The sequence below is a fragment of the Rhea americana genome, unplaced genomic scaffold, assembly GCF_003343005.1.
Source record: "Rhea americana isolate MKP2758 unplaced genomic scaffold, rheAme1 scaffold_107, whole genome shotgun sequence".
Classification (NCBI taxonomy): Eukaryota; Metazoa; Chordata; class Aves; order Rheiformes; family Rheidae; genus Rhea; species Rhea americana.
The window spans coordinates 193,909-218,555 of NW_028185117.1; the positions used below are offsets into that span (position 1 = coordinate 193,909).

The 24,647-nt window shown below is 43.5% G+C and overlaps 1 protein-coding gene across 1 annotated transcript in view; it reads left to right on the forward strand.

Moving 5' to 3' along the window:
* SLC20A2 (solute carrier family 20 member 2) overlaps positions 1 to 24,647 on the forward strand; it is a 31,174-nt gene that overhangs the window by 523 nt on the left and 6,004 nt on the right. The window contains exons 2-9 of the mRNA XM_085309867.1: positions 5,103 to 5,243; positions 6,433 to 6,518; positions 9,117 to 9,213; positions 11,242 to 11,358; positions 11,959 to 12,162; positions 13,743 to 14,331; positions 22,734 to 22,919; positions 23,611 to 23,695. Coding sequence (XP_085165993.1) covers positions 5,103 to 5,243; positions 6,433 to 6,518; positions 9,117 to 9,213; positions 11,242 to 11,358; positions 11,959 to 12,162; positions 13,743 to 14,331; positions 22,734 to 22,919; positions 23,611 to 23,695 — 1,505 coding nt within the window. The remainder of the gene's footprint in view (positions 1 to 5,102; positions 5,244 to 6,432; positions 6,519 to 9,116; positions 9,214 to 11,241; positions 11,359 to 11,958; positions 12,163 to 13,742; positions 14,332 to 22,733; positions 22,920 to 23,610; positions 23,696 to 24,647) is intronic.

The following is a 24,647-nucleotide window of genomic DNA, read 5'->3' on the forward strand; positions in this document are numbered from 1 at the left end:
AGAAAATGAATGTTTAAGTAGATAGATCATATATATATACACACACACACTATATATATATGTGTGTGTGTGTGTATATATATATATATATATATATAAAATTATCTGTGTATGTGTGTATGTATATGTATCTTCCTAGGATACTGAATACACAATTTGGGAGATTTTTATTACAGTAAATAGAAAATATATAAGTATACCACTTATGATGGTACAGAAGAACCCAAAGAAATAGCAGGTTGCAATGAATGCTGGCTGAAAGGATTTACCTACATTGTTTAAAAAATTTGCAGGAAATCTAAACATATTTGCTTACACTGATAGTTTAATTTTTCCAACTCAAACAAATAGTTCTGCATACCATAGGGTCTAGTCTTCGTGCTTTTGTTTGCATTTAAATCAATCTGCATTTAGAGCAAATAACATATTCTCAGGTAAGTAACATGAAGCCTTGGTATTTATTCTTTGTATATGTGCGAAAAGCTTTGTTAGCTTTTGGAGAGGTCCCCTAAGAATTACTAGCAAACTTCCTTTCAAAGAGCAGAAGATAGCAATAAGGCAACAATTTCATTGCAGAAGAGGAATCTCCAGTGAGGAGTCTGGCTGCTCCCTGCATCTGCGTTTCTGCAGCATGACAGTGCAATGCAATGCCCCGGGCAGCCCACGCGCCACATGAGAGCGTCCCTCACTGCAGCGAAGAGCAGAAGACATGGTGGAGAAGGAATCCGCCACTCAAAAGTTGGCCCCTTAAACCTCCATGTTTCTGCCTAGTCCCGCTAGTCTCTCAACAGTTTTCAGACGGAGCTGGTCAACAGAACAGATGAATCGGTTCAGAGTTTTAAGACACACTGTTATTATCCTGTTCTTTAAATGCAACAAAGTTTTGTGACTCAGCAAGCACCAGGATGGACCCTGAGTGCTGGTTTCTCTGTTGGTCTCAGGTGGGTTTTACGTGCTTCCCTCTGGGGAGCACCCTGGCTTTTGCTGTTACTGAGCCATCTGAAGACGAGGCAAGAGGAAACTAGGCCAAACCATTGCTGGTATCACTGCTGCTTCCCCAAACAGTCCTTGCGTGACCATACCAAACTGAAAGAGTATGAACACTATCGGCACCTGATCAGCTTCTGTTTCCCAATGTCTTGCAAAGTCAGCCCCAGACTTTTGGGCTCTTCCTTCTGCTGTAGAATGGCACTTTTCCCCAGGCTTATTAGCGCCACTACACTTACATTATTTAGCCTTTGCTTCCTGAGCTGTAATTTCCAGTGGTGCATGCCTTGGAGCAGCCTGCAGCATTGCAGTGTAAGTAACCTGCATCCTCTGACCTTCACAGTCTTAAACTCCCCTTTATAGGAAGGCTCATTTTCCTTTTCTGTATCTATTTATGACATCCTGAGCCTGTGTGGGCAAATTTTTAAGTCTCAGATCCCCCCTGCTGCAGAGGCAACTGGCCAGAAGCTCAAAGAAAACAGCTTATTTGCATGTGTATTTACATAAGCCTGTGTGAACTYCATGACCGGTTGCATTCCCTTCCTCCAGTAAGGGCATTAAGAATAAATTCCACATTTTAAATCTCTGAATTAATCACAAGTAACGAAGTGCAGATTCCATTTTTCTCAAATCCATCTCCAGCTTTTCTCTGGACATATACTATTATTTTCCCCTGTTTTCTCCGACCTTTCCTGTGTGTTTTCTTGTTTCTCTTTTTGTTCAGCCTTCCCTCGCAGTGTCTCATGCATCAGGAGCATGTTTTTGTGAATGGAATTAGCTTCTGAATTTTGATGAGGCTGAAATGAGTCAACAGTCTGGGAGAGACTAAAAGTCTGTCCGTATCCTCTTGCCAGATGTTGCTGAAAGATCCTTTGATGCTTGCAGCAAACTGCAGATGAGAATTTGCAGGGCAACCTTCACTTCTAGGAGAAAAGGAAGCACCAGTATCCCCTAGCAATGGGATTGTGGGGGGAATGACATAATTTTGTAATCATGTGCAACAGATTAAAACGTTCTTTGTTGGACAATTGGGAAGTTACAGGCTCTTGCTCTTGAGAGCAAATTGTACTTCTGTAGTGTTAACTAACTGCCACATTATGCCCTGCAATTTCCTGATGGTTCTACTGGCAATCCTGGTGGGAACTGAATTTCAGGTGCCCTAAGAGAGGCCACCAGCAAAGAGAAATACCTGCACTCACGAAAATGGGTGTAGTGCCTTCAGCAGCAAGGCAGCAAGAAATACATCTGGAAGCAAAGGCCAGTCAGCAGGAGGCTGGGGCAGGGTAGCCAGCAGCCCATCCTCTCTGGGAGGTAGGGACCATGAGGAAAGGGGCTTGTGGTAGGAGAAGGCATGAAAAGTCTGAACTGGAGATTCTGTGACTGCTTAGTTGAGTCTTTGGGTTCCTAGCTTATTTTTGCAAAGATAAAAGTTGGGAACATGCATTTTTACGTTAAAAAGGAGTTATGGCTTGAAGTTCCTACTTAAAGCCTCTGGTTTGGGGCATTGCAAGCTCCAGAAGAAAATTCTGCTCTGGCTTACTTGTATTTTCTCCTCTTCTCCTATATGCTTACTTAAACTGTTCCAGACTCCACATTGTCCTATTGGTCCTACACTACTTCCTCTCTGGCTCTCCTATTTGTCCAGATTAAGTTAATTAAATAAGAAATAGTACCATACTCCCCACATCGTTCCCACCCACCCAAAAAAGGAAAAACAACCTTCTCTCCATGTCTGAAGTGCAGCTGTGGCTTGGATGCATTTTCCCTATTTTTTTAGAATGTGTAATTTGTAACTATTTATCTATAGTTGACTTTTTTTTTCTTTTTTTTTTAAGATGTTAACATGTGTTTTCTCTTTCACCCCACTTCCACTTGCCTCAGTTCTCTAAGGTCTCCTAAGTTCATGTCAAAGGTCTCTTAAGTGTTTTTATTTTTATTTTAGGAGGGGAGGAGAGAAGCCAATAAATTAAAGAGCAGGTGTTCCTTGTTTGATCTAGAATTTCCAATAGCGATAGGAGTACCAGTTGTTTTGAGATGGTATCCCAGCAGAGATCGGCTTTACAAACTGGTTGATTTCCAAATGTAGCTGTACCTGATGCCAGCAAATCAGTCTGGCAAGGCTGAATGACTTGGTATTTATAAGGTGGAAACCTGATCATACGTTAGCTTGTCTAAAGTGACAAATCCTGCTTAGACCAGTCTGTGAAGCATATTTATAGGTATACCTTACATTCTTCACATGATGATGACAGAAGATACATTAGATCTGCCAATATATACTGGCCCACTGCAGACCTCTTTATATGGGTGATAGCAAAAAATGAATCTGTCTCAAGTGGCAGCAGCATAACAACTTTTTCCTCTAGGCCAATAACGGAAGACTTGTGACAGTTTTGGTTCTGCAGCCAAGGCCATTCCTGAAAGGTCCTTTTGGACTTTGTTTCTCTCATGCTGCCACAGGGCTCTGATTGCTGCTTACCCACTTGCTCCTGGCCCACCAGGCTCTGGGGCCATCTGTCCTGCAACCCATCCTCTCTGGCAGATTCTGGGAGACATCCTTTCCTTGGGATGCCTGCTGGGACACCAGGCATTGGCTTTACTTTGTAGACCATTAGCTACTATGCCCTGATTAGTTAGGGCATTGTATTGCTTTGTGCTGAGGGCATCTTTGGCTGCTCCATGAGTAAGTTCTGCAGTTCTGAGTTTCTCCTGTGCCACAATAAGTCACAAAGAAAGGTAGCACGAGAGTCCCACCTCTCTCCCCAATCCATTTTTCTTGTAGAGGACTCCAGCCAATGGCACCCAACAGGAATTTCAGCTTCCCTTAGGTGACAAAACACCATCGGGGAACAGATGTTGTCTGAAGTACTTGGGAAAAGTTAGTCTTCCTTTTAATCCAGATGTTCAGGCCAAGGGATTCCCTGCCTCTTGCAAATGGCAAAAGCAGTAAAATATAGGTCAGATCATCTCATTCTCTGCCTCAACAGATCTGGGATTATCCAGTGCTTTCCTCAGGGTCTTTATCAGCGGACTTGCCCAGCATGTGGAGTAGATATAAAAAAGGTTTAGAGCCATTAGAGACCTCAAAATCAGTTTTGGATATAAAATTCAGACCAAAGAATTCTGGGCTGAGAAGTCAAATTAAGTTCAAGGAACTACATCTGCTAGAAAACAGTTGTACCTTGCATTTGGAGATAAGGCTAGATAATATTTGCAATTGTCTTCATCAGTCTAAATAACTGCAAAAGCTAAAAAATCAGATTATGACTATAACTGACTGCCTTCCTCTGAAATGGATTTATGTTCTGATCATTCAGGAAAGGCTGGAGTTTATTTTCTGCACAGAGTTTGTGACTTGTCCCAATTTACTTCTTTGAGACTCTTGACTATCCTAATTTTCAAGTGAAGTATTGTATTAGGGAGGAAAAACAGCTCTTGTTTCTGGGGATGACTAAATTTAGTGAATTTTGTGAATCGTATGTATTCACTGCCTTATAAATTGAACAGCCTGCCAATCCAGAGAGCAGTGGAGGGGAAATCTTGCCTGGGTGTTAAGACCTTGAGGGTGGCGAGCTCCTTTGGCGGCTCCTTGTTCGCTCTTCCAGTCTCTTGTTCACAGTTTGCCCCTTGTGAATCTACTGTCCAGTTCCCACTCATGATCGTTTCTGCTTTTCTTCCTTTAATTCAAAAGAAAACTCACTCTTTCTTATCTTTCTCTAGCCAAGGCTTCCAGCTCAACTCTCACGAATGAGATTTTCCAAGCTTGTTGCAGAGCACGATCAGTTTGTGTATTTAGTCAGAGGGGCTGTAAATACTGAAAGCCTTTAAAAAGGGCAGAACTGTACTAATGCTGTGCAATACAAAGTGCTGTTAGTCATAAAAAGTCATAAATAAGACACAATGTCAAAGCTGCTCTTAGTGACTGCTTTTAGAAACAGACTGAACATGAACAAAACACTCTTTCGGCCTCTGTTGTGCATACAGGGTGTAGGCAGCCCTTACAAAAAGGACGTGGGTACATGGTAAAGAATTTTCTGCGTGACGTTATATTATTACTGATGTTGTTCACAGTGGATGTTTTTTGGTTTTTTTCTCCCCCACTTTTCAATTTTTAGGTTCTGCTGTTTGGCAGCTGATTGCGTCTTTCTTGAAACTCCCAATATCGGGCACCCATTGCATCGTAGGTGCTACAATTGGATTCTCCCTCGTTGCGATCGGCACGCAGGGAGTTCAGTGGATGCAGCTGGTCAAGATTGGTAATTGCCGTTTCCTTTTACACGGGAGAGGGTACGTGGAGTAGCCTGCAAAAACTTTTGCAGAAATTTGCTTTGTGGTTATAGCACACACACAACTGGAGTTATTTTCAACCCCCAGTCCTGTCATTGAGAAGCTCGATAATATGTGAGTTTTACTCCCCAGCAGTAACCCCAGGACACGTTGTGCGTCATGGCCATTCTGCAAGGTGACAGCCCTCCTCATTCTCTTTTCGGGGCAGCGCATACCTCCTCCTCCTTGCTCTCAACAATGCTAGCTGTCATATGAAGGCCCACAGTCATGTTTCTGCACCCCCCCATCCCCCCCCCCACTTTGGGGAAGTGAAAACTGGCCATACAGCACATGTTTAAATCACAGCCTCCCACTGCAGAGACCAGCATTGCCAAGTAGGGATCTGAAGGCGGTCTCTTGTTTTGGAAGCCTTGTAACCCAAGTTGCAGCCTAAACCCAGGATCAAAACAAGTCGATGGAGAAGGTGCTGAAATACAACTGAGCTTTAAAGAAGTAGAAGCAGTGCTTTTTTTTTTTTAATTGTGTTGAGAGTAAAATGAAGCTTGTAGCAAGTTTGAAATGATGACAGTATCAATCTGTTAAGCGTGTCACAAACAATAAATCATATTGGGCGAGATTTCCAGAGTGCTGCCCTAATCCTGTTTTGTTGCAAGCAGTGGGAGTTTCACCACCTACTTCAGTTAAATCAGTCTGGAACACTTGAAAATCTTGCCCATAAAAATTGATGCGTGTTGTTTACTATGACTGAGGCTTCTATGGCATTTTAGAAATTGAGGCTTTTACCCTGTGAGCAGCATGGCATCCCTCTAAATGCAATTGCTTTCCATTTGCATGCAATATTTGATTAGGAAGTTATAGGGGTGCTCTTGTTGCAGTCTGCATCAACCTAGAAGAAATTTTCCTGAAAAATGTGAGTACTAAACTTGTAAGATTGTCTGGAAAAGCTTGGAGTGATGTTTTTAACAGGGCCAGGCATTACTTCCACTTTTATCAGCTTTGGTGGATAYTGAGCTGGGCCAGCTAGGAATAAACATGTGGGACGTTCGTTCCAGTTTTGTATGAACCATTTTGAACGTATTGCTCACTGCCCACTAGTTACTTAGCTGTTATGCAAACATGCTATATATTTCATGTTATGTTCTTTCTCTTTTAACACAGTTGCTTCTTGGTTTATTTCCCCACTTTTATCCGGCTTGATGTCTGGAATACTCTTTGTGCTGATTAGATTCTTCATTTTAAACAAGGTAAAGGCATCTCACCATTATAATGAACGCTTGTCGTAAGGGCTGTGTATTGGTCTGTCATCTGAGTGCTGGCATTTCCACGGAGCTGAGAGTATTTTTGGATAGGAGAGCAGTCATTTTTCATAGCCGTTGGAACTGGATTTGGCTCTTAGCAATTCTAAAAATTCAGAGCAAGCAACATGACAGGTTTTTCAGGCTTAGGAGCTGCTCTGGAAGTGCATCATAAGCTAATTAATATTGTGTATTCTGTTTCACTGGAAGATGATACATTAAGAATGCAACTTCATTAGTATAAACTTATTAGTGTTGACTTAGCCTCACGATTGTAGTTCTGAGCATTGTTTAAACAGACTAGCCGTACCAGGGAGATGCTTTAATGAATGTAATAGTTGTGAAATTTTAAGCTTTGGTCCTCTAGTGCATCAGAAAATAGAAGAGGGACATCTGTGAATTTCCAAGTTCTCAAGAAACCTAAATCAGTGGGTTTCAGCAACTGTAGTCAAAAGGGGCAGCCTTGAGGTAACATCAGTCCCCATAGCTCCAGTTCAGAAAGGCCTGAAAGCCAGAACTCTTTTATCTCCTTTCCCATTTCTCTCATATCATTCAACTTGCTAACATTGAGGGGGGGTGCACATGACAAAGTCCTAAAATAAGGGACACCAAAGTAACATTTCCCTAGGGAACTTAAATAGACGCAGGATTAATTCTTTTGCTATAAATAACACCACCTGTAACCGCAGCTGCATCAGCCTTTATTTCTGATGTAAATAAATGTCAGCAATAAAAGCAGATGATAAATTTAAATGGACGCAGCTTTGAATATAAAATGAGTCAAGTTACACAAAATCATTTTAGAGAAAAAGCTCCTCTACAATCTATTGCATTCCAAACCCAACATCTTAGGGAATGAATGATAAAAATCACATGATCTAGAAACCATTTAAGCATATTTAAGCACCCAAGAGCCAGGGAAAGTTCAAGCTGAGGAAACGTGTGTTCTGAATGCAATCTGTGCAATTCACAAAATGAGAACACGTTGTGCATAAGGAAATAGCAACTTGGGTTGTACGTGTGCGTAACATGGAGTAGCTTTCTAGCTGGTGCGTTCCTATGCTGCTGCAGGTACGTGCCCTCGTGTGCATGAATCCGGCGCCTGGGAATAGCAGCGACCATTGGCACTGCAGGCACAGGACCAGGGCACAGTTTGTGGAGCCTGCAGCCTTCTCTCAGCTCCCTTTTTATAGCTCATGGCAGCGAGAAACAAAACCAGATTAGCTAGCCTCTGGCTCTGCCGGGCTTTTTGCAAACACATGGAGCCCGTCAAAAGGCCAAAGCAGTCTCCTCACAAAGGCTTTTCCGTGGTTTGCACAGTGTGTTTCCGTTGCATCGTCAGCTGAGCGAGCCTCTCCTATTGAACACCAAGGGCACGAGGCAGCAGCGTCTGCCGGCTCTGCGTGCCAGCCGCTGAGCTCTGCCAGGCAGCAAAGCACAACAGCGTGCTAACTTCTGTTAAATATTACATGCTTGACATGGCAAGCAGGTCAGCTTCCTGGGGAAGAGCAGGGCTTTATCTGACTGATGGCCAAAGTCCTCGCTCCCACCAGCCTGGAGGAATGCTGCTTTTTGGTCGCCCATCATGGAGATCCGCACTGAGGCGTTCTCACTGGAGAGAAAAGGAGCTGTGGCTGCTGTGGTTTGCACCCCCAAGCTGATTTTTTCAAATCCTTATCGCTAGGGAGCTAGGGGAGKGTCTTGGTCACTGCACACTGGCAGGGCGACGCACTGACTGGCAAAATGATGTGCCCTGCTCCTGATTGATAGACACCATGCTTCAAAACATCTGGAGGGGATTATGTCTGGGGCTCATTCCTGGCTGCAGCGGAACAACAGTACTAGCCTTTTCGCTGCACAGTACCCCTGCAACTTTGCAGCAAGTAAAATGCACAAGAGCCTGCAAATCGTTCCACCACTGGGCTCATTTGTGCTGCAGCAGACATATTAGGTGTTTAGTACAGCCAGACACTTAATACTTCAAAGATTTCTGTTAGCTGGTAGAAAATTCCAGGATGCTTCGACTGAAGCCTGCGTGGCTGGGAATACAATTTTGCAAATGCTAAGTTACAATAATGCTGGTAGGGCCCCCCCTGAAAAGATCATCAGGGCCCTGTCACATCAGACACCCTTTAGTTGCAYGGTGAAAGGGACTGCCTGTCTCAGAGACATGGCAGATAAGGAAGCACTCGCTCACCAAGAGAAACTTGCCCCTAGGTCACACAGGAGGTCTGTAGCAGTCCTAAAAATAAAACAAGTGTTCCTGGTTGCCAGGAACAGTGTGAAGGTTCCCCAGGATGTTCCCATGCTGGTGCTTGCTGGGACCAACACTGTGGCTTCAGGTGCAGCCAGATCGTTTCCTCAAGGTGTGCCTGAAAGCTCCACCTGCCTAGCACTGCCTTGGGAGCATGTGTTTTTGTAATGTTCATTAATGCTCATGATAATCTGTGGGAAAGTCCTGATAACATTTCTATATTTTTTTTGGTTTTGTTTTGTTTTTTTTTGTTTTTTTTTGTTTTGTTTTGTTTTTTTGTAATTTCTGTGCAGGAAGACCCCGTACCCAATGGCCTCCGTGCACTTCCAGTGTTTTATGCTGCTACTATAGCTATTAATGTGTTCTCCATCATGTACACCGGGGCACCAGGTGAGTGAGTTGCCTCCAGTGGGAGTCACCAAAGGGAAGCTGGGGACAGTCATGAATCCGCGTTCATTTTGTGTAATAGCGGTCTGCAGGCATCCTGTCAGATAGCTGTAAACACTGCAGTCATTTCCTATGCAAAGAATTAATGTGGACAGAAGAGCAAACCATGTAGTTGCACCCGTTCTTCCTTTCTGACAGCAGCTTTTATGATCTCCTCCTGATGGCTCTGTTTGAAAGGAGGAGGACAACTGCAAAACTTCCCCTCTTTAGGGGAAAGCAAAACAGTTCTCTGTCAGCTTTGGCTTCACAGAGCAGAGCACACTTTGAGCTCTCAAAGGTATACCAGATGTGAACATCAAGGAGGGAAAGTGCCGAGTGGTCGGTAAAAGGAGCTGAGCTGTTCACACTCCAGTTAGAGGGGTAATTCCTGAGTTCAGGCTTGAGCAGGGAGGTTGGACTAGATGGTCTCCAGAGGTCCCTTCCATCCTCAACAATTCTGTGATTATGATCTGCTAGAGCTCCATGGAAATAGTGGAGTCATTGCTTTGAGGCATACAGCCCAGGGCCTCCTACTTAATTTTACTACTTTATTTCTCTTTAATTACAAGAAGCTCTGGGCCTGTGTCTCCATTTAATGCATCTTCTCTCTTGGATGGTGTGTAGAAGGATCTGGGAAAGCCCCAAGGGTTCACTTGGGTCTGTGCAGTCATTGCAACTCAGCAGGAAGAAATGGTGCCTGTCATTTTGGGGACTATAACTTCATTTAGGCAGTGTATGTTTAAACACACAATTGCAATAAGAGAGTTCAGAAGAAAGATGTTCAATGCTCTCAACTGCTTTGTAGAAGAGTCCAGTCATTAAATGCTATCTTTAGATTAGATTATTAGCCCAGATCCATGAAAGATCGGACAACTGAAGACAGACTTCTGAACATGCCCCCTAAATTATGAAAGCAGGTTTAGAAAGTGACCTTTTTGGAATGGGAATTTGTTTTTCTCTAAAACCTGATGTACTAGATAAATGCATTCGGTAGGGTCTGCTTCATGGCATAGTATTATTGAAATTAATAAGAGGCTTGAGAATTTCCCACTTTGAGGGGAATAGAAGTCAACTTTTCCCTTCTCTTAAATCAAAACCATGATTGATTAGGCATCCAAAACATTTCACAGTAAACCAGCTCTATAAGCAACATTTCCTCATTAGCTGTGCTGCAGAAGTGTCAGGCACTGTGCAGTGACTCATTAGGCAAAAAAAAAAAATGAAATAAGAACCTTAATGTCCTTTCTGTTTCAGCTTAGCAGTTTGTAAAGTGCATGAATAAAAAGGTGGGACTTAGGTTTTCATACACAGAAAATACACGTTTGCTTTCCAAGGCCTCTATCCTGCCAATACCCATTTACACATATGAATTAATCAGGTAGGTTTCAAGATTGGCAGCCATATGCAGAGTCGAACGGTCAGAGTCCGAGTTCTCCCTTCATTTAGGGTCTGCTCACCTGATTTAATCGAACACAAGCAAGGAGCTCTATTGAGGCAATGGAAGCTGGGGATACCTCCTGGGAACATGAGTTATTTGCATGATTGCATGTTGCCAGAGTGAAGCCTTAGTGCTGAAGTGGTACATCAAGCTATTATCCTAAGCAGATAATGGCTTAGATTAAGCTAACCGTCAAGGTTCATCGATCAGAGCAAAGGTCAGGTAAATATTTGCCCTAGTGGGCAACGCTGTTTATTATGATTAGTATATAAACTCATTGCAAACTTGTTTTAGCAGTCCTGATGTTGACTTTGTGCCACTGACCAAACTGCATGGTAGCAGAAAGCTGGAGAACTCAGTCTGCAAATGTCTGCATAATCAACCAGGCCTGCAGTATGTTGTTGCTGATGCATATATTAGAAAAGAAATCAGGAGCTCATTCATGTCGGTTATGAATAAGTTGTGAACACAGGCTTTTGCGAGACTGCTCTTCCACTGCTCAGAAGTCATGTTAATTTACAGCTTATTTGGGTTTTATTTCCTTGTCTTCACAGTACTAGGACTGGTACTGCCAATGTGGGCCATCGCTCTAATATCAGTCGGCGTATCCTTAATATTTGCTGTCTTAGTTTGGATTTTTGTATGTCCGTGGATGAAGAGAAAAATAGAAAGTAAGTAGCTGGCTGATGAAATGCTGTTGATGTGAAATTGTGGAAAATGACCTCCTGAGAGGTCTAGTCCATACGCCACCCGCAGGCAGGATGTGCTTGAACTATTCCTTCTGTATTTGTGTAGCCTGTTCTTAATAACCTGCAGCGATGGAAATTCAAAACCTCTTTAGGCAACCCATCACAGTGCTTACCTCTTCCAGCGTATAACTGGAACAGGAAAATAAATCCTGTAATATAATCCATTTTATATTTTGTTAAGGAAATGTTAAAGACAAAATATCTTGTGGAATGTTTATCCTTTATCTTCCTTTTCTTTACAGTAAAGTTGGACTGATCACATTCTGTTTTTTGTTAATACACAAGAAGTTGAGTGTTTTACTTCAGTTACTGACTTTGGTGAACTTCTAGGAAAGCACAAAGATGCGTTAGCATTTTCTCAAATGAATTTACCAGAGATAAGTGTTAGAAATAAATAAAGAATGTCAATGAAACAGAACCAAGTTATTGTATCCACACTGACCTATGTTGTTTATGCAAACCCAGGAAACATTAGCAGTGAGACAGACTGCGTTTAAAATTACAATACGGTTATTTCCTTAGGCCAGTTAAAGAAAGATGCTGCACTGTCAAGGATATCGGATGAAAGTCTTGATAAAATTCAAGACGAAGAAACACCAGTCTTTAAAGAGCTTCCTGGTGCTAAAGCGACCGATGAGAGCACAATTCCCCTCACTGGCTCAGTAACAGAAGCTGCTGGGGCATCAGATAGTATCACAAATGGAAACCATCCACGTGTACCATATGGTAAGAAACTAAGACAACAGAGGGTTTCTCTTCTCCTTGTTTTGATTAAGGTTTCTTATTGCAGGAGGGTCTCCGTTGTAAGTAGTACATTAGTGTTTGGGATTTTCAGCTTGAATCCCTCTTCCCCACTTGTTGAAAAAGATTCTCGTTTACAAGTGAAATTTTCTAGAGGACACTTAAAGCCAATTGCATTTTGTTCGGCTGTATTTGAATTTTAGACACAGCTGGAGACAGTAATTACTTTCCTTTTGCTTTACTTTCTATCGGTAATGGTATTTCCATCCTGTTAAGCTATGGAAAAACAGAGAACACAAATTGCTGATTGATGCAGGTTATATTCAGAATAAAAATGATCAGCGTGCTCCYATGGGAGATGAAAGGATTAGGGTTTTAATTGACAAATGTTTGCAGCATGTCCACTAGGAAAATCTCACGCTTGTTTTCTGAACACATACTTACAGGAAACGTGTGCAAGAAAACTCTTTCTGTTCTCTTACGTGGTGGGATCGCTTCACCCATTTGGAGGCCTGTTGACTCTGTTACCACCTTGCTAACATCTACACAACCCTACGGTTTGATTAGCAGATGCTTAATAGAGGCAACTGGTTCTCCCAAGATGAAATAAGTCGTGACATGAGGCCACTTTGGGTGTATGTTTCCTTTTGAAAACAGCTAAAACCAATTTTGGATGTTGCACCACTGAAATCCAGAAAGCCAAGAAGTGAAAAAGATGGTTTCTCCAGGAATATTGGCTTAGCTGTGATATGTGTTCTACAGCCTACATGTGTGTTAAACATATACGGTGGGAATGACTGTATCACTATGTTAATAGAAATGAGACCTGCAAAATGTTTGAACAGCTGAGGAAATATTACTGCAGAGCATGATTTTTCACATAAAAATACAGAAAACAAAAAAAGTTTAACACACTTAATTGTTTTCAAGGAAGTTTGTAAAATCTGTACTCTTCAATTTTTGAAGCTGATACAGTAAATTATCCCAAAGGCCAATTGTTACTAAAGTTTTAAGACTTTCTGTTATTGATTCAGGGTAGAATTGTGGAAAAGCCCCTAACTCTTATTTTTAAAAGTTATTTAAATCTTTCCTAAATATAGGTGCTTTTGAAATACGACTTTGTTTTGACTGAAATTATGGTCAGACCAACTTTCCTGCAATGCTAGTGATGAATATTCAAAGTAGACAAAACCTCAGAAAAAGAAGAGCTGATTTTACAAACAAGACATTTTTTGAAAGGGGTTTTTTGAAGAACACAAGGATTTAAACTTCCCCTTTGAATAACTGGCCTTAAGTGACTTCTGTAGGTCATACAGCGATATCTGCGAGAGACCCAGCTCTGGGACAAAGCTCATTTTGCACAGACAGTGGGAGAACTTAATTCAAAACGGATTGAGTTATTTTAACTCAGTGCGTGTACTGCAAATGAGCTTCTTCACCCTGTACTCCAGGGCTGCTGTCCGTTCAGCCAATTGCACTTGTTTTGTTGTCCTAAAATGACGGGGGGGGGAGGCTTTGGTATTTTGTTTCCTAGAAATAATACCTCTGTACCTCTGCCTTTTCAGGAAGGGCCTTTTCTATGACACATACCTCTGTGAAATCACCCGTTTCCAATGGCACCTTCAACTTTGATGGCCAGATGAGGAGCGACGGCCACGTGTATCACACCGTGCACAAGGACTCAGGTTTATACAAAGACTTGCTACACAAAATTCACCTGGACCGGGCCACCGATGAGAGGCCCGCTCAGGAAAACAACTATAAGCTGTTAAGACGCAACAACAGTTACACTTGTTACACAGCTGCCATTTGCGGCATGCCTGTGCAYTCTTCCTTTAAGGCAGCTGATACGTCAACACCAGAGGACAGTGAAAAGTTAGTGGGAGACACAGTCTCCTATTCTAAGAAGAGAGTTCGCTATGACAGCTACTCCAGCTATTGCAACGCAGTAGCCGAAGCAGAGATTGAGGCGGAGGAAGGGGGAGTGGAAATGAAGTTGGCCTCAGAGTTGGCAGATCCCAACCGGCCCCCGGATGATCCTGTGGAAGAGGATAAGGAAGAGAAGGATATGTCTCAGGTCCATCTACTTTTCCACTTCCTCCAGATCTTAACAGCCTGTTTCGGATCCTTTGCCCATGGAGGTAATGATGTCAGGTAAGAGGGTGAGATCTCATAAGCCATTGGTTTTATCAAGTGCAGTGGTCGATTTAAGTGTTTTGAGCAGGATTTTACAGCTGGGAGGGGTAGGGGAGAGCTATCAGAAGACTTTTGTGACTCTTTAAGCCGATGGTAATCAGTGCTACGTTAGCAAAGCTTATTACATCCATGTCCCTGGTGCTTTCCAGAAGTTGGACTGCTCAATCTATAGTTGATTTTTTTCTCTGTGGTAACATCTTTTCTAGTCTCTGCTAAATAATTGTGGAGTCATTAGTTTAATTCAGGTTTAATTTTGGCAAGCTTTGAAGCACAGAAACTTCTCCCAGGGATCAGTGCCCTGGCATGCTGACCACTGTAAAAACAAACAGGACAGACCATGTGCTGCAGAGCTCACAGCCTATTTTTGCTACAAAATCAGAGACCATCAGCAAATGGGAGGTTTTGACTATTTTTGTCAATAGCTGAATTTCATCTCTCGTCACATTGCTTAGCGCAAAAGAGGTCTGTGAAGAATTTTTTCCTTCTGATAGCTGCAGCTCTCACATTTCCTGTGCTGAACCTTTTGCTTTGAGTTTGCTAGGGCACAAGAAGGGTCTAGGACAGTGTGAGGCAGCATATCACTGGAGAGAAAAAAAAGCGCAGAAGATCTAATGATATAGACAGATCTTAAAATCAAAATCATACTAAAGTTAGTAGCATGCAACTTCTCCAGCTGCCACAATTCTTTTTCCAAAATAAAAGGAGTTACCCCCTAGGAGCGCTAGACACATTCTTGTGCCCTGTGCAAAGAGAGGATATGGGCCATGGCTAATTTCCACAGCTCTCTTAAGAAGCTTCCTCTCTCCTAGCGTAGTTTTGGTGCTCAGTACTTCCCAGCAGGAGTTTTATCCCGAGCCGCTGCCATCACTGAGTTACTGTTTTCTCTGACGGAGGAAGCCAATGAATTCATCCCTCAGTCATTTGGCTTAAGTGCCTCTGTCCCTGAACCCTGTGGCATTATTAGCATCATTTCCCGGTAATAAAGCAAGAGGATTATCCTGCAAGAGGCCCGTCTTTGGCATCACAGCATCTTCTTTCATGTTCGTATTGACTCAAGCAGCTGACAGAGTCATGAAGTTGATCTGAGACATGTTTATCTGCATCTGTTTGCCTGCCGTGGTCTGGTCAGACACCCATGACACACGCTAAGTAGTAGTGTCTCTTCACTTGTTTGCCCTTCTCTTTCCCTTTGAAGGTCCAGCTCCGTTTTATTCCATAAAGTATGAGACTTTTGACTAGAGGACTTAAAAAGTAGGTTCAGGGAAGAGCTCTTTACACCTTCCTTGTAAGACTGCTTCATCTGCACGGCAGTATTGCACCTTGCCATCTCCGTGGCATGTGGCTGAAGGTCAGTTTGCATCTTTTTGCTCTGTCCATGGGGACACTGCATTTTTTAAAAAAATTTATTTTTATTTTCCCTTTAGGATAGGGCTGGACTGCTCTTCCCTTGGCCTGGAGTAATGTCCTGCACATTCAGTAGGTGCTCTTTCCTGTATCATGGTAAAGTCCCCTGAGAAATGCACTCTGCCTGCACATTCAGAAAACTTGCTTGCAAAAACACCAGTCCCTTATTTGGGTTGTAGTTGGGGCAGTCCCGACTTCCTGCCTCACTGAACCTTTGTGGTTTCAGCTGCGCGCTGCAAGTGTCCATTTCAACATGTGCAGCAGGGCTTTACAGCGCTCATAGCTTTCATAGTCCTCCTTCGGCATTTGGGCAGACTCTGCTCTTGCTCTGCAAGGAGTGCAGGTATCGCTCCTCGTCAGCCACCCAATTTAACTCACAGCTCATGGCAAAAACACTTCAAAAAACATCTCCGTCTTCCTCATCCGTATCGTGTGCTAGCAGCTCAGAGCAATGCTTTCTGGAGAGTCTTCTTGTCCTCACTGTTGTTATTACTTGCTTCACTTTCCCAGGGATGTGGCTCTGGGAAGGAGTCCAGGATCTCCTCAGGCAGTTATGTCCTTCCTCTGGATCGGAAGGGAGACTTGCAACTAACTTATTCTTTTTTCCCCCCTCCGATGGTCCCTGTTGAGCGGGACCAATGTTTTAAACGCCCCAGGAGAGAGCAAAGATCCATCAAGTCCAGTATCCAAACACTTGACAGTGGCCAGAGCAGATGCTGGGAGGAAAAATGTAAGAAAAAGGATAAGCAGCACTGATACTTCTTTGAATGTCCCCTGCCTGCTTCCAGTGTCCGTGCCTGGCGAGGGCTTCCCATTCCAGAGCTTTATCTGCATCGCTGTTTCCATGGCCTCTTATCCCAGGATTTTCTGGGGTAAAAGTGGGTTTGGTTTTCCCCAGGTACTTTTCAGCATTGAATTCTGCATAAATCTCTGCTGTCCAGATACTGATCTCCTCTTCCTCCTCTTCGCAAGTGCTATTAGGACTGTCCTGAATAGCTTTTATACAAGCAGTGAGCTCCACCACTTTGTTCACATGAGACTGTTTCCAGGAAGGGTGACCTCCCTGTGTTACGAAAAGTGGCGATATCTGCCTTTTTCACGGATTAATAACTAACTGTGAGAACCTGTTCTGTAATCCCATGAGAGCTTAGTTTCTTGAAGAGTCTTTGGGGAGGACCCAGCAAAATCTGTGGAAATCTGAGCGTACCGTGTCAGTCAGGTTGCACTGTGGAAGCAGTACTTGCTCGTGCCCTTGGGTCAGATAGGTCTGCTGAGGTTTTAACTTGTGCTGCAAACGCGTGATTCTTTTCTTTGTCCCTTTTCCAGGGGAATATCTTTTTGTGAGCAGTTTGCAGCCCACCCCAGGAGGTGCCCCTAGGGCTACCGCTTTGTTTCCTTTAGGTAATGTCTGTATAAACTCCGCCAGGACTGACACGTTATGCAAGCATCCCTTGCCTTTTCCGTAGCAGAAGGGGATAGCAGAGTATGTTAGAAGTGATCTCTACAGATACAGACAGTTCAGAAATCAAAATGGGAATTGACAGGAGCTGGATAGGATAAAAGACCAGGTTTAAACTCTGTGCAGTACGATGTATTGCACTAAACCGCCTAAATCCCCTGGAATTCATCATTTGAACCAGCTGCATTATCCTTCCTCAGCTTGCAACTCTTTCCTCCTGTGTTTTCCATTTCTTTTTTCATTAGACTGCAGTTAAACCTCGAAGGGATTGGAATAAGATTGAAGAGAGACAAACTAAAAGCTAATATAGAAATAAAAAACTGCAGGTAGTTTATGTTTGGCCAACTTTAAAACCTATTTAAGCACAAGACAGCAGCGTACAGTATGGACTGAACTGTGATGCCACACAGAAATATTTTCCATTTTGTGAAGGTGTCTTACATAGTTTGGGCAAGAAATAATACAAAAATCTCCTTTGTTTTGTCATCTAGGCTTTTTGCTCTGGAGTTTTTAAAAAAGTTAAATCAGTATTTTGCCTTCCACAGCAGAACTTACTTGCAATAAGGGTAGTAGACCCCAGTGTTTGTTCAAAGATCCTCTCTCTGCTTTTTTGCATCGTACCAATACCAGCAATTTTTGCTGGAGGAGCCAGTGTTCATAGCGGTCAGGGGTCCTGTGCAGGCTCAGATCAGCTGAGATCCTCATCTGAGCCATTGCGCCTTAAAAGAAGCAGGGAGCCACAGTAACTCCTTATTTGGGTGACTGTTTCGTTCGGCTCGTCGCCTGCCACACAGCTTATAGGCGCTGTGTGGAGGATCCTGGAGCTGCGCCAGGGCTGGGCTGAGTGGTGCCAGGCCTTGAGCCTTGTGGCATTGCGTGGGCTGAGTGAAATCTGTGGCTGGTGAAGTGTGCCAGGGCAGAACCACTGCAAAACTGTGGCTATCCAACTTAATTTGTGCAGCGCCACAGCATGCAGGTCCTGCTGGCTCGGTACCTAGGTGCAAAGGGAGCACGGTGGGGCGGCCCAAGGTCAGCACGAGTATATGTATATATATATGTATAAAAAAAAAAGACAGGATGGAAAAAAAAAAAAGACCCAGGCCAGGAGCGTGACACACACAGCACTGCCAGCTTCCTAAATGCTTGCTCAAGAGCCAGATTTCCAGACCCATTGGGAGGCTGGGCTGTGTTGCTTCTCAGGGATTATATGCACCAATGTTTGAGCTGGCCCAAAATTATTTTCTGTTAGATTGGTTCGTTCAGCAGGAATCTTAATCATCCGGAGCTGAGCGCTGTACGTACTGCAGCCTGCAGCGATACTGCAAAAGTGCTTGTGGTGCAAGGAGCAGCTGCAGGGCTTGTGCTCCCTTCCAAAGTCTGCAAACACATGTGAATTCATAAGTGCCCTACAGCACGGGTAGCTTGCCAGGCTGTTTTCATAATGGCTGGAGAGAACTTTTAACCCAATAATCATCTCCTGCGCTCAGCACAATGGCAGCCCTGCCAGCTGCTTTGCTACAGGCTGGGGAACGGGAAAGCTAGGAGGAAACAGTGCAACCAGGACCCCTGCGCCAAGGGGCTCTCGCTTCCTTGCATTCGTGCAATCAGAGCGAGATGATCCACGGAAAGATGCCATAGGTTGACGTGAGGAGTGCCGATTAAAACCTGCTGTTTATTCTGTGAAAAAAGTCCCGGTCTCATGCTCCTTCACACCTTACAGTGCGAGTATTTAGTCTTTTCCCTGATAGTTTGCTTCTCCTATAAATATATAGCCTCGTCTCTCCTCTAGCCCCTCTCTGGGGTCCCCTGTCTGTTTTCGTAGGCGAAAGCCCAGAGATGACAAAAAGAGCTGTGTGCYCTGACTTATAGTAGCAGAAGCCAGCTGGTGAATCCGCCCCCACGTATTAAAGGTAAAGGCATTACACATTAATGCAACTGCTGCTGCTTCTCGGGCCGGTTTGGCTAGCCAGTCTGAGCCCTGCTCTTGCAGGAGCGAGGGCGCTGCCGCTGCGCCAGGGAAGCACTCAGCCTGCTCCCCTGTGGCCGAACTGCAATAAAAACCTGGTTAGTAGCTGTTTTGACAGTTCTGCGCATTCTCTCAGAGGATTTAGGGATGAATTGCTACCAGCTAGGGTATTTTACTGTATACAGCTGTGAGCTGCAAGAAAAAAATATGCAGTATAGACAGAAAACTCATCCTGCTTATTTTCCCAATTGGATGTTCACTCGAACTCAAGGAAATCCAGATTTGAGAAATACTTCCATGACTGGAAAATTTATACATATGCTTCTACATAGTGAAAGTTCAGTATGGCTATTGCATTTGAACTTCAGTTTGAGTTGGTGATCACCTTTGTGTTAAGCTGCTTTCATTCAACCGGGAAAAAATGGCTAAAACGTGCCCGATGTGATTTTTCAGGTAGCAGAGACTCATGGCATGGTCATCAAACAGTCTGTAAACAGCAGGTTCCAACAAAAGGCTTATTCAGGGGGTAGCATTCAAATATGATTAGGTTTGCTTTTTGAGCAACTCACTGCCACCAAAATAAGAAGTACCCAGGTAATAGCAGTGTTGCTGATTCAAAAGTTATTAGGGCAAACTTCCAGGGGTCTGGTGGTTTGCAGAGCACCTCAGCTGATAGCATCTTTCTGTCACTGAAGAAATCTCCCTTTTTACTTAGAAGAAGAAAGAACTTGTGACCCAACGCCACATAAAAGTGTCTCTACTGTGTGTATGTGTGCATGCAATTGGTAATTTTTAAGCCTATCTCCTGATAGTTGAATGTGTTTTTTGTTGGTATGCCTAGCTGTCTCACAGGGGAGGGGAGAAGCCAGCCTTATTTATAGCTCAGATTCATTGTCAAGTGCTATCTTTCACAACAGCTTTATAAATGGTCTGGGACAGACTCTCAGGCGGCGTAAGCGAGCACAGTCGGACCAGTCATGCCAATTTATGCTGGTCGAGAACTCTAGCGAAATAATCACGAGGCTCACAAAGGCACTTCGGAAGCGATCAGAGCCGCTTAGAATAACCGTCATGACAAGCGTCGGCAAGCCAAAGCACTGCTGGCGAGGTTGGCTCCTCGTGCGTCAGCCTTTGGGAGGCACCGCTGGCCGCACGCACACTGCCGCTCATCCTGCGCCCTGGGGGTACGCTGGGGGCCTGCCAGGAYGATGCAGTGGCAGAAAAGGGAGAGTTTGCGGCAAGTTAGAAAGCACGATGCAATCGCATGTGTTCGAATTAGCCGAAAGACACGAATAACATGTCCAAAAGCACTTTGGCGACTTAGAAACCTAAGGTTGGCTTTATGACCCACTGGGTCAGGCTTTTTTTTCATTTTTCCTCTCCATCTGAACAACTATGAATCAGACATTCGCAGACCAGGCCTCCAGCAGAAGGAAGAGTTTAAGGCAAGCAGGAGAGCTGCAGTGGAAAAGTAAGAGAAAATCGCTGCTTGGAAGGAGTCTTGTGAAATGAGTCTTAACCAAACGTATGGAAGATTAGAAGTCTGCTTTCCTGATAACTGTGTCTTGAATCAAATGAGACAGAACCTGCGGGAAAGTCTGTGAAAACCATGTCCCAGTCTAGCCGATGTCCTCACGGTTCATTGGCTTAGTCACTCAATAGTAGGAAGCATCTGTTAACCACAGAAGGTCTTCCAGCAAAGTCTCCTTTCTAACACCCCCCCCCCCCATTTGTTGTTTTTTGGTTGAGTTGTCTCTCTCACACTTCTGTTGGGGCTGTTTGTCTTCTACTGGTGAACTTTCCCTAGTCCCAAGGATGGTTGGTAGGACAAGTTAATGGTAGTGGTCTGCTAGCTGGCGTATGCAGCACGAAGATCCTGGTCTTTGTTGCTTGTGAGCCAGATGCTTTTCCGCATAGCAATGGCATTAGGACACCTTGGGGCTTCGGGCAGTTTTGTGGTGGGGCAGGCCTAATGACTTCTTCTAGAGCTGCTCCCCCTCAGCATGGGAAGCCCTGAAAGCTTTGCAGGAACAGCAGCTATAACTTGGGCGAGGAAGCAAGCAGCAGCACAGCAGCCTTCTTTTCATGTAAAGGAGGCATCAGAATTGTTGCTTGCTGTTGAGCTGATCTTTTCTGAGCTATCTGGCAGCATGATCAAAGTCAAATCTTCTAAGATTAGGTCAGCAGAGTTTTGCCTTGCCTTCTGCTGCCACAAATAAGAAAATAACCTTTCTTTGAGGGTTAAATTTAGCTGACTCTCAGAGGTAGCATTTGCAAACAATTAAAAGTGGATTTTAGTGCGAAAGAGCATAGTTTTCTGCTGTAATTTTTGAAGCCTTTTCTATCTTCTCATTTTTGTTTGGACAGTCAGATATCCATGCATAATCTCTCCAGAACAGGTAGGAAACAGTGCCTGGGCTAGTTCCAAACTTGTGGTTTTCAACAGGGACGTTGTTCCCATGTCATAAAAGAGGATATGGAGGGATGCTCAGTTTTCACTTTATTCATCTGGCAAATGTTTCAGTTGTCCTTATCCTTACCTGTCTTCTGCATCCTCCCGTTGAAGGTACAATGAARAAACTTTCTGTTTTCTGTGCACAATAAGGTATTTTAAAAAGTCAGTAATTTGATCTACACCTAAGGTGAGCTTAAAGATATTAGGAAAGCCTCAATGAAGTATCTCTTCTTCCTTCAAGGCAGAGTGAGTTTTCCATGCAGGCACTGTGGACTTTCACATACTATCATTGCGTTCCTGTTTTCACAGAAACTCAGTGTATCCTGTATACTAAACCCCCAAATCAGACCAGAATCTTAAAGAATTTTTACTAGTGGAAATTGCTCTGTATTTAAAATGTATTTAATTCATCATGCTACCCAGTGCCTTCAGACCTGCTAGATGTTATTGTTTATGCTAGCCCACTGATTTATTTCCAGCATGTTTCTCAGAATCTTTAAGAATTATTTATTTGCTTTTATAGCAAACAACATTTTTAAAGTACTTCAGTTTGCTGTGCAACTTGAATGTTGGTTTTGTTCCCTGTTTACAGGGGGAAATTCCTTCCTAATCCCTTTGCTCCAAGACCACTTCTTGGAGTTTAGAGCTTAATTTCTCACTGACTGTAAGAGAGAGTAAATGTCTAGCATTGTTTAGGTGTGCTGAGCTTTGTGATACCAAGGACCATCATCTCTTGGTGATTATTGCTCAGCCCCCAGCACTTTGCATCTGTTAAAGATGTCCTCAGGTAAATGATGAACATCAGGTTATGGTGGCTTGGTTTGTACAACACTTTCTAGATAGGAGCAGCAGGGCAGTGAAAAAGGCTTATGCTAGCTCTGTGTCACCAAGCTGTCCTCTCTGATACAGTTAAACTGGCTTTAAAAATGCATTTAAAAGGGATTCAGTGACTTTCCCAGTTGCATTCTGGTAGGATCTCCAGAAGCTACAGGTTTTCTGACCAGGTAATACTTGTATCTTCATGCGTAGGAAGATAATTTTGTTCATTCATTTCTGGTGTTCTTGTGTTTCCTCAGCAATGCAATTGGTCCTCTAGTCGCTCTCTGGCTTATCTACGACCAAGGTGGCGTAATGCAAGAAGCATCAACTCCTGTGTGGCTGCTGTTTTACGGAGGTGTTGGGATTTGCGTGGGTCTCTGGGTCTGGGGTAGAAGAGTCATCCAGACAATGGGTAAAGACCTCACACCAATCACACCGTCAAGGTAGGTACAAAAACTTGCAGTTGCAGTTGTGCGAACCTGTTGTGTGAAGTTAGTCTGAGAAATTGCCGCTCTAGTATTTTGTTTGCTGGATTTGCTTGTGCTTTGATTTGAAGGATAACCTTGTTCCAACCTCTCCATCTTTCTTAAAAAAGAAAGAAAGAGGAAGAAAAAGAGAAAAAAAGAAAAATATCTCTGTAAACTAATATGGAATGAGTCTGAGGTCTATTCATGAGGCACAGGGGTCTACTTGTGAGCATTATGCTGACATCTTAATTAATGCGGCAAAAGGTGATGGTCCAATTACTGCATTTGGAAGTGCCAAGATTACAGTGGCTTTCTCTGTGCATTTCAGCCCATTAAAACCAGTGTTTATTATAGTTATTTCTGTCTTTAATGCATATTAGACCTCTGCTGCTGCTTAACCAAATTGCTAATTAGGCGTGATTTGCTGCAGCATAAAGTAGTAAAAGTTCCTGATGCAATGAGCCATGTGGACGGGTTCACTGCAGATGACTCGCGTGTACTGTTTCCGTTATTCAGCAGTTCCTTGCTCTCTTAACTTATTTCTGTGAAAAAATCAGCTGGAGATAATGAATTGAAGAAGAAACGGGTAAGACTTTGGCGCACTGCATGGTATCAGTCTGAGCTGATGCAAGAGTGATTGTGAAGTGTTTTCTTATGCTTCCTGCAGTGGATTCACTATTGAGTTGGCTTCGGCGTTCACAGTTGTGGTAGCTTCCAATGTTGGACTTCCAGTCAGTACTACACACTGCAAGGTATGCCTTTGCCAAGTGACTGCAGACAAGGCAGTCTGGACTATTCATCTTAAATTGTGCTGCTCAGATCAGTCGATAATGGCACGTTTCAGCCAGGGAAACACAGCAAAGGGCAAAAAGCCACTCGCTGAGAACATTTATGCGGAGGTGCATAATTGTGTCTCAGCCATGCCAGCAACATTTTAAAAATCAGGCTTCAGAAAGGACATTGAGGCTGTCACAGTAAGGTTTGTTGCAATCGGGCATGGCAGCCACCCGAGCATGAACACCACAGCTGTGGTTAAAGAAAAACATCGCTTACAAAAACCTGAGCTCAATTTGAAAGCAAACAATTGCAAGGGCATATGGAAATGAAGAAGCTGGTTTCCTCTGAAGGTGCCATTTGAACCTGTCTGTGTAGCGTTTCTCCCCTGTTCAGAGGCTGCGCACCATTCGTCATTTATACTTCACTTTCTTGATAAGTGCATGGCATGGGATTTCCTGCATGTAACTCTTTTACTACAGGTTTTCCATCTGTCTCTGTTTTTTTTTTTATTTCTTCACAGTGGATTTTGCATTGAAGTAATGTGTGCGCTAACGGTACTTGTAGCCTCAAATGTGGGTATTCCAATAAGCTCCACCCATTGCAAGGTATTCGAGTTTGCAGTGATCCTACCAGTAAATCACATCACTAGGACAACCTATAACCAAACCTGAGCAATGCTGATTGTTGCAGATTGCCTTCGCTATGCGATGCACCGGCCAGGCTGCAATTACAAAATAACGAGATGTGTACTCAAAGGAAGTACCATGAAGCAAAGTCAGGGTTAAAAGCAATTGCACGAAAGTCTGGAATGCCTTTGATCCGTACTTGATCGTATTGAACTAACAGAGAATTCTTATTAAAATAATATAAATGTGTTTGATCCCGATTACAGGTGTTTTAGAGCTACCCGTGTGAAAATATTGTTAC